General features: G+C 36.0%; 1 protein-coding gene across 1 annotated transcript in view; it reads right to left on the minus strand.

Moving 5' to 3' along the window:
• The window catches only part of LOC149155006 (EXS (ERD1/XPR1/SYG1) family protein), a 193,725-nt gene that overhangs the window by 98,068 nt on the left and 80,294 nt on the right, over positions 1-15,363 (minus strand). The window contains exon 7 of the mRNA XM_089444286.1: positions 10,053-10,148. Coding sequence (XP_089300412.1) covers positions 10,053-10,148 — 96 coding nt within the window. The remainder of the gene's footprint in view (positions 1-10,052; positions 10,149-15,363) is intronic.

Here is a 15,363-nt window from a genome sequence, read left to right on the forward strand (position 1 = left end):
AATACAAGTTGACTGTTGAATACTCTTGAACAAAAGAGTATGAACATGTTGTAACGTGAGGCATCCAAATGGCAAATGAAACACATAGCAAATTGGCACGGAATGAGAACAATTTCTTTCAGAATTATGCCAAGCATGGGAAAAATATATAACTGTTATAACTTATACCATTGTTGTAGGTGCATAATGCATTATTAGACTTCATAGCACAGAGAAAGTTACAACTTTAACCAGCAAGGCAGGGTGCAATCTTTGAAGAAGAAGGCAGCACCTTTTGAGCTGATGGAGGGAGGATTTTGATGATTGCATCGATATGGGAGAGAAAAGATGAGGTTTCCAAATTCCAACAGTACTTCTTCAAACTTTGATACTTATCCATGACAACATGTTTTTAGCAGTTGAAAAGGTTCAGATCTTTGAGAATATCATCATCCTTCTCTTCATCTGAGTTTTTGTAAGCGTTATCATTGGCTTCTAAGATCCATCAGGTAGACATTCTTGAAGTATGTTGAAAATAGAAGAAGTCAAGAACTTAGATAATTGTGGGCATTCTATTAAAGTGTATAGGCCTGAAATTTTTGTTCTTCGAGGGTAATCAAATATTTGACGGTTCAAAACTTCAATATCCCCATGGGCCAGCATTATAAATTTATACCTATTGAGAGGTTTTAGAGGCGTTTTTCATTCCATTCATAAACTTGACATCACATTACTGATGGTTTATGTAGTTTGCAAATGGTTTATAACTTTATAATTTAGAGTCTAGACCTGCTGTAGGTGATGATTCCCTACATCTTTTGGGCATAAATGTTGTAGAAGAGGAGGAATATATGCTCATTTATCCCATTCATACTTCTACATTCTTTCCAAAGACTGACATGAGGACATCAAGTTAAGATCATGAGAAACTGTATATTGAATGTTGTTTGCAGAATGGGTAATTGTGAAAATATTTTGTAGCTGCACATTAGATGCTTGATTGTTTCTGCAGCCTGGCATATTACACAGCTGCCATCTGTAAATCCTCTATGCTGTGCATATATGGTAATGGCAGCATATTTTTGTGACTTGTCTGTTGATTGCTCCTGTCCGGTGGAAGTGGTTCATCTTTGTGGAGAAGAGATTGTTTAGACAGGCAACAAAAACCATATAGGATACAATAAGATGAACAAATATGTCTCTTTTGTTGGAACCGTGATACCACTGCTGTAGGTGGAGAATGGAATTATTGTATTACGGTTTACCTTGACAGTGATCAATATGAAGTTATTTTCTATAAATATGTGTGGTATTGCTCAATGCAAACCCTTGCAATTTGAAATCAAAACAAAAACCAAGCAAAATGATTGTAGGGAACCGGAAGAATGAGAATCGAGATTGTGTTACTGTTCTTGGCACTTGCAGCTTAGAGAAATCTTCATTGTTGGTGGCAAATTGGCAATAATGGCTTCAAACCCTCCTTGGCAGCAACCACATTCCTTCTCCAGCGCTCAGAAAAACAAAATGACTTGAAAAAAACCAAAAATCGAATTATATAGGCCGCGTGGAATGATTTCAGGGTCACCGGCGATATTTTAGGTCGTCGCGCGATATTTTCCGAGATATCGCCGAAATATCGTAAATCTCGCGCGATTTTCAAAACTCGAAAATATCGCGATATTTGGTCGGCGATATTTCGACTCGCCGAAAATATCGCGATATTTCCGAATATCGCCGATATCTCGGCGATATTATCAACACTTCTTTTATCCATGAGTTAGTCAAGTCCTTAACTCATCAAAAAGTGATCTATCAAATTTTCCATCTAGCTTTGCTTCATGCCATTCTGCTTTTCTCGGAAAAACATTACATCCTTCTATATGGTTTGCTTGGAAGTCATTCACAGATCTTCCATTTGACAATCCTACATAAGCCCAACCAGATGTTAGTTCAAAAATAATCACTGAACACTTTAAATCAGATTTACCTTTGTGATGGTCTTTCACCATGACACCTTCCTATAAGTATCAGCATCCTTCCAGGAGATCTTCTAGTCAAATCTTCTTAGACTTCAAATGTTGAATGTCTTCTACCTTCGTTGCATATTATTACGATCTCTTCCTACCTTTTCACACACTTCATTCCCAAGGGCTTCCAATCAGAGTTCCTCAATCGTAGTCAACCACCTCATACTTCATATGAGGACATATTATGTTGATTTCATCTAGTGTGACTCATTGTTATGAATATAATTCATAACAATTAGATAAATAAAATAAATATAAATATTAAATAATTAAATATTATTTAGGTTAAATAGTCATTAAATTAAGTGAAAAGGCATGTCTTTTGAGACATGCCCATTCACGAAAGGTCGCCTGCTAAGGTATAAAAGCAGGGTCCTCATTGTAATCCTATATCATCTTATACATTTTATATATATAATAGATTATTATTATTAAATACCTGTGTGTATTTTTACATTCAAGCCTACAAGCTATCAATTTTCTCACTTCAACGATAGTTTTTATGCTACACTCATGCCTTCCGACATTCTTTCATAGGAGGAAATTCCTTTCCTTTGATCATGCTTCTCAAAATAGAAGTAGTGATCCTTGTTACCTGCAACCATACGACATGACTTTATAATATTAAATACAAGCATTAAAGTCAACAAGCTATAACAAGGATCACTTAAACGGACCCTAGACCCACGTTTCCTGCAACTTAGCATTAAAGTCAACAAGTTATAAGATTTGTTGCTTCAGTGGTATCAGAGCCATGTCGTACAATATAACCATGTGAGTCTTTGAACGTTGTTCGTCGCACACTATGCCATTATGTTCACATCCTAAATTCATGGAGCAGTTTATTAAAATTCAAGATGCATTTCAGCGTTTAGAAAAGTCATTTGCAGAAGTTAAAGCATGTCGAAAGGAAATCAATAATAAGGAAGATGATAGCGACAGTGAAGAAACGAAACAAGGTGAAAAAGGAGAAGCAGATTTTGATCAGAATAATGATAATGAACATGAAGCTGTAATAGATAATGATGAACACGAAAATGATGTCAATCAAGATGAGGATCCAGATGAAGTTGACCTTAATGTCAAAGAGGATGAAGTTATTGAAAATACAACACTTGAAGATATAGAATCTATAAAAGAGCAAGTAAAACAATATACAATGAATTTACAAAATGAGACTCCAAAGACTAATCAAATGAAAAACAACCTAACAATTTATAGAGAATGCAGAGATGGAATATCAACGCATAGAGGTAGTGATAACGGTCAGGGAAAGGGGTCCTCTTGTGACAGTGAAAGTGTTATCATTGATCGTTGCAATCTTAATAAAGAGTAGTGGCTTGAGTTCATAGAGATTACAGGATCCCAAACAAAGGTGCATGCAGTTGTGCTTGCCTTGCCTACTAAATTATGCATAAGCAGGGCAGTAAAACGTATTGAACGCAAGGGAGGCTTGCAAGGAGGTAGAGTTGCAATTACGATCAATCAGATGGTACAAGCCAAAAAACAACCCACTTTGAGTAGGATTCTCCCGCATCATGTTTTGTCAGACAGAATCTGATGTGGAGAAGGCCATATATGTGTACAAAATGCTGGGTCCAAATGATGTTCTTCCATCTGGTATGTATGGAGACAAACCTGAAGGTGGTATGTTGCGTTACCTTAAGAAAGAAAGGGATTCACAAAACTATAACTCTAGCAGTAAAAGCATTGAGTTGTTAAATAGGAACCATACAAGTCAGAGGAATTCTGAGAAATTTGACACATAAGATATGAAGCAAGTTATTCCATGCAATAAAACTTCAGATAGGAAGGAAACTGAAAGAAATGTTGTGCACAGCTATGGTTGCAGTGTCAGTGGGACATCTTCAAATGACTGTGTCCAAACCCTTGCCTTTCCATCTATTTCAACATATGATTTTCTTTTTGACCTTGAAAAAGCAACTAATATAATTATAGAGAAAGTTTCAGAGTTTTTGGAGATGCACAAAACTTCAGATTTCAGACTTATTATGGTAGACTCGGTTCTTGACTCTAATATGCTTTCAAGGATTCGTGCCAAGATAGCTAAAAAGAGATCGGATTCTAAAAAGTTTCTTACATGTGTGAGTGACATCACGAAGTTATATTCAAAAGGGAGCCTAAAGTGTAACATAATTGTGAATGTTGCTAACTGGCGCTTGAAAGCAGGAAGCGGTGGTGTCAATGCAGCCATATTCAAGATTGCAGGCCCTGATTTTGAGGTTGTTACAAAAGAACACTCTAAAACTCTCAGCACTAGGAGTGCTCTTGTTGTTTCCCTTCCTCAAAGCTCTCAGGTATACAAAAAAGAAGAGGTCACCCACATGATACATGTTGTTGGTCCAAACATGAATCCACAAATCCTCCAGTTCTTATTTGTATATGAAGACGAACAATTTATTTACATGATTAAGGAGCTATGTAATGGAGGAGATTTGCATAGTGTGATCGATCAAAAGGGCTCTCGTTGTGAGAGAGAATTCGTCAAAATAATCAAATCTCTGGTAGAGGCTCTCGACTATGCACATGCCAACAATATTGTCCATGGAGACATAAAATCTAAATATATTGTTGTCTTGGGGTTTGAATAATCTCAATTCTTTTCCCTCGCGGAATGATAAGCTCGAGGATTTTGATCACACCGAGGAATATAAACAAGGGGAGATGATCTGTATGGAATCGCGTTGGCAGTCTACGTTATTTGGTGTCCGAAAAATTGAGCGGGAGTTATTCAAGCAGTCGGACTTATGGACCGCGGGAGCTATATTTTATTTTATGGTACCGGTCTTCTTTCTGTCCTCTGTCACGTTCAGTTGTGCCCACCGGCACCTTCTGACAACCCCAGACCGTTGTTCAGACATTGCCTCGTCTGCGGCGTTCATAAACGGTTAACCCTTCCTCCAATGTTGTCGTCGTTCGCCCACCCCTGCCCACACACTGCCATCCCGTTGACCATCTTAGCAGGTAAAAGTTTTGTCGGTCGGATGAAGTTATTCGTCATGTCCTTTTAAAAAGGAGCGGACCACAATCCGCGTATATATATATATATATATATATATATATATATATATATATATATATATATAAATTAATTAACTAAGTTATATATATATATATATATATATATAACTTAATTAATTAATTTATATAGATATATATATATATATATATATATATATCTAAAAGACATGCCTAGTCACGAAAGGACACCTACTTAGGTATATATGTGGTCCTCATTGTAACATTCAATATAACTTGTACATTTTTATATATTCATAAATTATTATTACAAATACCTTTTGTGTATTTTTACATTAAAGTCAACAAGTTTTGTTGCTTCACATACGACCTCCTACCTTGTAAAAACCAATAAATTCACCATTGTAACATCTTCAAGAGCTTCTTCTACCCTTTGCTTTTTCAAGGGAATCCATTGTAACTCCTTCAATCTCTTTTTCATCCCTTTACTCACAAGGGGGTACTTCTTCTTCTCTTGATTTGATCCCTTTATTCATAAGGGATCTTATCAAGCATTTTAACCTTTCTTGGGAGTTAGAGGAGATCCCCCTAAGCATCCCTCTTCCCCATTTGGGGATCTTCTTGTGGTTGTCTTTTTTGTGGTTTCTTTTGTGGTTGGATTTAAAATTAACTTAGAGTAGATAATCACCTCATAACATTAGAGTAGGCTGCAAATTTCCTTCATTTCATGTAATCTTGCTTAGTTTCTCATTCACTTCAACAATCTAATTGCAATCTAGTTTAGTTTCTTTTCCATTTCATTGAAGCAATCTAGAGTAGTTTTTCTTTCTTGTTTTAGATTAATTTCTTTAGTAAGATTTCATTTTTGCAAGGAGTAATAAACCTCCAACAAGTTCCAATGGCTAGCTGGTTGAAATAGATTAAATAGGGACCCTTCCGCTATGTCTTCTTATTCTGAGATTGGGGGGAACTTGTAAATGTTTGACTTGAGAAGAAAGACTTTGGGCTTGTTCCCTTAGTGTTGGACCTCCTTGCAAGCGGGTTGACTTGTGGGATCTCGGGGGTACTCATTGAAGCATAAGCTTCCCCCTATAGGATCCCCTTGCAACTTTCCTCAATCCAGCGAGGACAAGGCCTGAAGAAGAAGTTAATATTAGATTAGCTTTAATTTTTGCAATCACTTGAAATGTTGCACATGCACACACAAAATTAACTTAAATCCAAGTGGAAATCCAACCTTAATCTAAAATCAACCATGTACACTCTCCATCACATTTCATTTCAGCATCTTGTACCTAATCAATTTCTTATTGCCTCTTTACATTTCAAGCTTATTTACTTTTGGGCAATTGTCATTTTCAAACTCAAGTACATTTCAATTCAAGCACTTTATTTTCCAAGTAACTTATTTTCCAGAAACTTACATTTCAAGTACTTTACTTCAAGCATCTACTTATACAAGCACTCTTTGAGCATTGGTCTTATTGGTCATATCATTACTTACCAAGTACTTCATTCATTTGCTTATAATTGTTACATATATGGTTTATGAAAGATTCATGATGCTTATGGTTATTTACTTGTAAATGCTTTGAAGTATATGCTATGGTTCATTTTGTTGTTGGTGGATTGTATCTTGTCTAACTTCTTTTAACTTCAACCACGCCTTAGTTTATTTTATCTCATAGCATATACTTCAAAGCATTTACAAGTAAATAACCATAAGTAGATTTTATCTCATAGTGTCCACCCCCTGGGCTTCCTTAGGAGTAGCCTAGACTGAGGACTTGAGATTTGAGTGACAATTGCTCAAATCGAAACTTGCCCCCAAGGCCACACCAAGTGGAGTTAAATAGTTTCTCCACATTAACCCAAGTGTGGATTTAGGCGGCAACAAGGCCTATATTTATGGGTCAATCTTTCTGGTAACTGAAGAATTAATTACCAACAAACTACATAGAAGACTAGTCACATTAAACTACATAGAAGACTAGTCACATTAATATGAATTGTAATTTATAGTTGTCAAAGCTCACAGCTCAAAAATAACTTCATGCTCATTAGGCACTTACATTCTCATTATAGCTTTGGAATTTTGCACCAGCCTAATGAATTTCTAGTACACTCAAATATAATTACATCATGTGACTGATAAACAAATAGTAACATTGACTAGAATTAAATATTATTATATGCCCATGACATCATTGTTGCAAAATTCCATATTGCTTGTTGTTCCAGACAATAAATTAATCGCAATTAATTTTGGGGCAGCAAGGTATGCAAAGAAGCACATGGGAGTGTGATCTAGTGACAAGCAGCAAGATGATCAAGCTTGTATTTACTATTGACATGGAGACTTGGGTTCCAATCCCCCGAGGGGGTGTCGATGAGGCCAAGTGCAAGTCCTAGATGACTTTGATGGCATAGACAACCCCCGCATAGCACAACAGCTTCTCAAAATGGAATCTATAAGATGTATTTCTAAAACAAACAAAAAAACAATATGTAAAGAAGCATTATCAGGGCCGGACCGAACCGGTTTGAACCGACCGATTCGTCCATTTTGAGGAAAAAACCGATTTGGACTAGTGAATTGAACCGTTTTTGGTCAGTTTGGTACTAAATCGGCTGGCTCGATACTGAACTGGCCATTTTCACCAAACCGACCAGTTCTGTACCAGTTTAGTAAAGTTGCGTAGAACGCAACAAGTGGGGCCGATTTTTTCTTTTCTTTTAATTTTTGTCTTGGCTAGGCACTAGCCCATAATAGGTGCCTAATATTCAAGCCTATAGTTATGCTATTGCTATGCAATTCATGGTAATGTTTAACCTTTATCTTTCATTTTCATCCTTTTACTTCAATTTTTAACATTACTATGAAATGACTCACAATGTTTAAGAGTGGTTACGACCTCACTAGATTTCATATGGAGAAAGTAGAATTTTAGATCTCACTCAAAATCTAGCAAACTTAACGAATTTTCAATATTTCAAGATTGGGGAGATTGCAATGTTTCCATTGGATTTTTTCATGTATGAGGCAATGTTATCAGTACCAGGCCGAACTGGTTTGAACTAGTCGGTCCGACCGGTTTGAGGACAAAACCGATTCGAGCCAGTGACCTGAATAGTTTTTGGACGGTTTGGTGGTGAACCAGCCTTTTTTTATTGAACCGAACAATTCGGTACTGAACTGGCTAGTTTTGTACATCGCTGCCAAGGACCCTTTGAGCGCAAATTTTTTTTCAAGAAAGCAATGATTTATGACAGGGGAAGCTAGTACTTTACCTTATTTCCCTACTAATGCTATGCAATTCATGGTGACATTCTCTTTTATCTTTCATTTTCATCTTTTTACTTAAATTTTTAACATTACCATGAAATGACTCGTAATGTTTGAGAGTGGTTCTGATCTCATTGGATTTCATATGGAGAAAGTAGACTTTTAGATCTCACTGAAAATCAGTTTTCTAGGATTTCAAGATTCGGGGGATTGCAACACTACATTGGATTTTGTCATGTACAAGGGTATGGAACTAGTATTTAATCAAGAGCACCAAGCCCTCTATGTACCTTGATGTTAGTGGCATTGGTTGTCGAACTATTCTATCATGAGCCTACCAAAAAAAGTACCCATCACTCAAACAAAATCTTGACTTGACATGCTATGCTTTTTCTATCTTATTTTAATGCTTAGAGGGTGATATTGATGACGAAGATCCCAATATAGGCAATGATTTTGATGATATGTAGGTATTTGTTGTAGCATGATTTTTTTTGGATGCTAGAGGCCATGTGGAGCTTGTTTGCCTATGTATTTTCGGTTTAGAGATGGATTGCCCTCAGTGCTATGTTTGTGTATAAATGGTTTGGAATCATATGGATGCATGTGAATATATATGTTTTCTTTAAAATTTGAATATTTTGTGTTTTTGGTTGACCAGATTTTTGGCCTGGTTTTTTTACCAGTTTCCGTCTGGTTTTGATTGATTCCCGGTTTGGGGGGTCTACCAGTTCAATGATCGGTCTGGTTCTTATAACTATGGACTATGAGGGTATCAAACTAGCATTTAATCAAGAGCACCAATCCCTCTATGTACCTTGAAGTTAGTGGCATTGTTTGTTGAACTCCTCTATCATGATCCTACTAAAAATGTACCCATCACTCAAACAAAATCTTGAATTGACATGTTAAGCATTTTTTATCTTATTTTAATGTATAGAGAGTGATATTGATGATGAAGATCCCAATATAGGCAAATATTTTGATGATATATAGGTATTTGTTGTAGCATGATTTTTTTTGGATGCTAGAGGCCATCTAGATCTTGTTTTTTGATGTATTTTCGATTCAAATATGGATTGCACTTTGTATTATTTTGGTTATGTGCACCCTCACATGCTCTATAAATGAGAACTTTTGTTTATTTGTGTATAAATGGTTTGGATTCATATGGATGCACACAAATATATGTGGTTTTCTTTAAAATTTGAATATTTTACGTGTTTTAGGTTGACCGGTTTTTTGGTCTGGTTTTTTTACCGGTTTCCTTCCAATCCCGACCGGTTCCTGGTCCGGGGGGTCTACCAATTCAATGACCAGTCCGATTTTGATAACATTGATGCAAATATATTCTCGGATCCTGAATTGAACAACATTCCATTGCATGGCAAGATAAGCTGGCCTAAGCCCACTCCTTCACTGGACCTAATGAATGACAAAAAGTTTAAAAATTACATAGTACATATCTTGCAACAACCATACAAATATTTAGGTTTGCATCTTATGCGCTCAAGGAAAAAAGAAACCACCAAAAAGTTTCAATTATTTTTGCTTTTATTAGCAGAATTGAAATAGGTAAATGTATGTTAAAACGGCATATAGTATAAGAAACAAGAATATAACAATACAGCTTGGTAAGATGAAACTTTTGTATATCTTCACCATAAACTAAACTGCACAAAAAAAATTATGATTCATTTATGTTCAGAATAAAAAAATGCATTCCAAGAAAAATATGTACAAGAGGACAGATATTACACTGGCTGACATTTTGCCAGATCACTTTCTCCATGAGAGTAAAAATATAAGAATGCTGTCATACTTGTTGGTACAGCTATCATCATCCACGTAGCAGACTGCAGGTTCAGTTAAAAATTCAAAAGAAAAGAATACTAAGTTAGAGTCAAACAATCTTCCACATGCATGTAAACAAGATCCTCTTTAAACAAAATGCATGATGTAAATTCAGTTTCTTTAGATACAAGTGCAGTAATATTATGGAAAAGAAAATTCAAAGGAACCCATAAAACTATAAGGCTCCACTAAAAAAGGTGTTCACTAGCAGCCAAAACAAGAGGCAACATTAATTTACAGCTGTGCCAGAGGAGAAAGCTGCTGGTATAGCATGATAACAAACTATTAATTCACAATCATATTGAAATAGCTGGTTTCCATTATCCTCGGGAAAAACAATGAGAACCTGCAGTATACAATCATCCTGGAATGCAATTTCTATTCTGAACTATTATAAATATTAAATACTAATACTTTAACCACTAGCTTCTAATCTTACAAGTAAATGATAAGACAGAAAAAGAAAAAAAGAGAACATCAGAAGTTAGCTTTTGATTGAAGGCAAGAAATAGCTTCAGTTGGAAACTCGCAGCAAACAGAAAATGATGTGACCCAATAATTGTTCAATGTTTAGCGAATGATGGACTCTGCATCACAGGATGAATGAGTGGACTAAAAATATTTCCAATACCAGAAATAGGGGAGCAGAGCTTTCAGAGCTTCACTTCAACACCAAAGAGGGGTAAGTGTAAGCTTCTATTTACTCTTTCAAATAAATGAGTGAATTGAAGGGCCAGCCATCCTATTACAATCCATTTTTCTCAGTAAAGAAGATGTATCCCTCTCCTACTTTTATTTGAGTAAAGAATCACATGATCAGAGCAAAATTTCTTCCATGGGCCCTCTTGATGAAATTAGTCCCTAGTCTCATAAGTAGTGGCCTTAGTGTGAATATGAATTATATTTATATTTAATCCATTTGTAATTTGTTTTGTAGTTCATCTAACTCATTGTAAATATTTCACAGGTAACTGGGTCAAAGAGGTAACCATTTGTACTCACCTAAATATGTATTTTATAATTGTAACCCTAGGAGACTTGGTCAGATATAATCACTCCCCACCAATTTTGTACTTCTATAAATACATAATACAATATATAGTGTAGATGTGTACAGTTTTAACAATCTACTCTTATGTTTGCATACTCTCTCTCTCTCTTTTTCTTACATGTATGTGAGTTCTTTGCACTGTTGCTATTAAGTACTCACAAACTCAGAAATTCAGACCACTATTAAAAACTCAGATTTACGTGTTTTACATTAGGAGGGGCTATTTTAGTATATAAAAATGTTAGTATTATCAGTACCCACTCTTTGCGTTGTTATAATTTTATATTTTATGTTGTTAAGTGTGAAAAAATGATTTTATGGACAGCCTGTCGTCTTGAAGTTTCCAACCTGCTAGAATCAAATCCCGATCAGACTCTCCAGCACTTGCAAACTGGAATGGAATCCCAATCCAATCCATAGAAACACAGATCCTGGATCTTCCACCGGCAGATCCAGTAACAGAAGTTTGACACATGACAGAAAAACAATCTTTATAAGATGATAAAGGAGAAATGAAAAACAAAATATTTGCCTGATAAACACAAAATCAGAATTTGTACTCTCCGAGTTTATGATAGAAAAAACTATGAACACTCACACCCTCATGCCTGCCTTGGGAAGTTTTTCGCCATATCAAAGAACATCATTTTCCAGGTTGTTACAATTCAGAGGAGCTATTTTTGTTTTTAATTAAAAATGAGCATAGGTAAGGTTATGATTCCTGAAACTAATAACAGAAATGAAAAAGGGTGTTAAGGAAAAAGCCTTGGGAATTTTTTTTCACTGTAGAACAGCACATCATTTTACAGATTAAAATTCTGCGTAACAGATGTGAAGGATAAAATGAATTCACATATGCCATTGCTGAAGCATTCGAAAGTATTTACAGTGTCCCACAAAACCAACTTACGTGATAAAAAACCAGAAATAATTCTGGAAGTTTCCAATTTTCAAGGTACCAAACGATCAAACTTTGCTACCGGAATCTTGGTTCAATGGTAAGGAGGGGAATGTTTCATACACTCCACCAAAGTTCAATCCCCCAGAGATATGTTCTACCCTAAGTTGCATGATACAGAAAAATGGGTACAAGTTTCCGAAACAGGTACGGGTACGAAACATGACCCCCCGAAATTTTGGAAATGGGGAAATGCAATATATATATATATAAAGACATTTAAGAAATATGTGCAATCATAAAGCATACATGATACATTATGATTAAATTGTCCAATGTCAATGCATAAACTATAAGTCTCTAAATTTACATCACATTTACTCATGAATGATCACATAATGAAAATAGCAATATCCAAAATCAGCCTTTATTATATATCCAAATTTCAAAATCAGCCTTTATTATATATATGAGGCTGCAAGTACAATAAAGACAATGAGGCTGCAAGTACTATAAAGACTAAAGACTAATAGTCTTCAACCTTCATCCTCATCATCATAATCCTCGTCAAAAATAGAAGCAGAAGCATGCTCAACAATGGATGGTGGAGCTAAAGAAGATGATTGGCCAATTCCACTTCTAGGCTCCCGGTCCTCAATATTCAAGGCAGCAAGAGAGAGCTCCAAATCAAGACTTTCTGGATCCACATCCCATTCTTTAGAAGGACCACTGCTATATTCTGGACCCCTACGAGATGCAAGGCGAAGGTTGGTATTGTTTACAAAAAATACCATAATAAATATGAAAGAGTCAATAGTTATAAAAAGTACTAGAAACTAGAAAAGGAAAGTAAATCTATTATCTACTGCTTGACCCTCTTGCCACGAGAAATTTCTAATTTCTTGTCTCATGCTTGATTGGGAGTCTCCTCCTACATAGTCGAACGACCTTGGTGCTCTTGATTAAATACAAGTTCCATACCCTAGTACCCTAGGTGCTCTTGATTATTGGGAGTCTCCCCCGCATAGAGGGCTTGGTGCTCTTGATTAAATACAAATTCCATACCCTAGTACATGACAAAATCCAATGGAAACATTGCAATCCCCCCAATCTTGAAATCCTGAAAAAATGATAAGTTTGCTAGATTTTGAGTGAGATCTAAAATTCTACTTTCTCCATATGAAATCCAAAGAGTTCGAAACCACTCTCAAACATCCTGAGTCATTTCATGGTAATGTTAAAATTTAAGTAAAAGGATGAAAATGAAAGATAAAAGAGAATGTAACTTTTACTTTAAGAATTTAACATTACCATGAACTGCGTATCAACACTAGGGCCATAGGCTTGAATATTAGGTTGCCCCACTCAAAAAATTTTGTTTGCAATCTTCAATAGCTCCCTCTATCACTCCTAAATTGGCAGGGAGCAAAAATAAAAAGATAAAAACGCAAAATCAAAAAAAATGTCACTTTATCATTGAAACAATGAAACGTGATTGTACGACTTGGAAACGTGTTTCAGCGTTTCCGTATCGTTTATGGCAAGAAACGCCCTCTGACTCAACATTTCCTGCAACATAGGTTCCACCACTTTCAGTCATTCCATGTCATTGGGCCAAAGTGCTAGGTCCTAAGTTACTTTGGCAGAATATCCGCCCAACCTCAGTATCTCAGCCAAGGGAATCCTTCAAGTGTTAAAAGTTGGCCACATTCCATTGTAATGTTCCCAAAATAGAAGGGTACACTTGCCCGAATATAATCTGAAGCATAATGTCAAAACTAAAAAGAAATATGACATGATGTGTGTATGTTGTCAAGCTCATTTAAGTTGAGCAAAAGCCTTGCTTAAAATGGAAGCTCCAAAGCATAGCCATGGTGAGTCAAAACTTAGCTTCACTACCATGCACCACAATTGTGGAATATCCTTTTATAAGATAAAATTAACCATATGAGATTTGTTACAACAAAATCCAACACCCCCAACTGATGTAGAGTCCCAAGCATCAAGGATCTATCTTGTACAACTCAAAAGACTACCCATTGTCACTATTGCCACAAAATCTAATATGCCTTGGAGAGGGGTACCATACAAGGCTATTACTAGACCAAGTAAAAACAATGGGGTGATGGCCCAATGTCACCACAGCCAAAACCCCCTGCTCTTTATAGATTTTCACCAATGAAAGGACTCCCAATATGTGAGAAGGTCACCTAATGGGTATTCTAAGGTTAGAGTACAAGGTGACATGATGTGTTATGTAAAAATTAGTTAGATTAGGTTATTATTTAATTTTCAGTTAAATTAGATGAAAGGGCACGATCATAAGATCATGCCCTTTCCCCAAAGGGTGTCCATGGCGGTATATAAGCCAGGCACCCGCAATTGTAATAGCATCATCTGTAATTTCATCTCTTTAATAAAATATTTATATATATAAAATTCTGCGTATCTTAAAGTTCTCTGCTCCATTGGTATCAGAGCGAGTCGCTCCTGGGCTCATGACAGCACAGCTAACGGCTCTCTGACTACTCACAACATCGTTGTTTGCTACCGTCCATTGCGTTAAATCCACTGTCCGCCGCATCTGCACACCGTCCACTTGCTGTTGCCGGTCCGACTGTTATTCCCTGTTATCCGCTGACCATATACCCGCACATTGTGTCCCCGCATCTCTTGTTGCCTCCCTATCTGCATCATCCACCCTATGTCCATCCGTTCGCAAATTCCGTTCCGGTCGTCGGTCCGCTGGCCCTGTCTGTTCCTCACACGTTTTTTTTCTCCGTCTACCGTCCATCATCAGTTAACCCTCACGCTGTTCCGCACTAATTCCACGCATTATATATATCACCTGTTCACATTCACCAGCAAACCGTAGCCATCCGCTATCAACTGCGGTGATATTCGCGATTTTCTAAACAGTCAACGGGTGCCGTCAGCCAACGTGACTGTTCGGTAGTAATATATAATATATATAATATATTTATATCATTAATTCATATATATGTTATATATATATATATATATATATATATATATATATATATATATTACATAACTTATCCAATTATATTATATTATATATACATATATATATATAACATCAGTTTAATTAATTAATTTTTTAATTAATTAATTAAAAAAATTATTAATTAAATTAAATTATTAAATTAATTTAATTAAAAAAAAAAAAAAACCTTAAGCTGGCAGATAAATACACGCCCCCGCAAACCCGCTCAATGTCGACAATGACAATGGCGGATTTCCAAAA

The sequence above is a fragment of the Pinus tabuliformis genome, chromosome 9, assembly GCF_031772625.1.
Source record: "Pinus tabuliformis cultivar Carrire ecotype Pingquan chromosome 9, CPIR1, whole genome shotgun sequence".
Lineage (NCBI taxonomy): Eukaryota > Viridiplantae > Streptophyta > Pinopsida > Pinales > Pinaceae > Pinus > Pinus tabuliformis.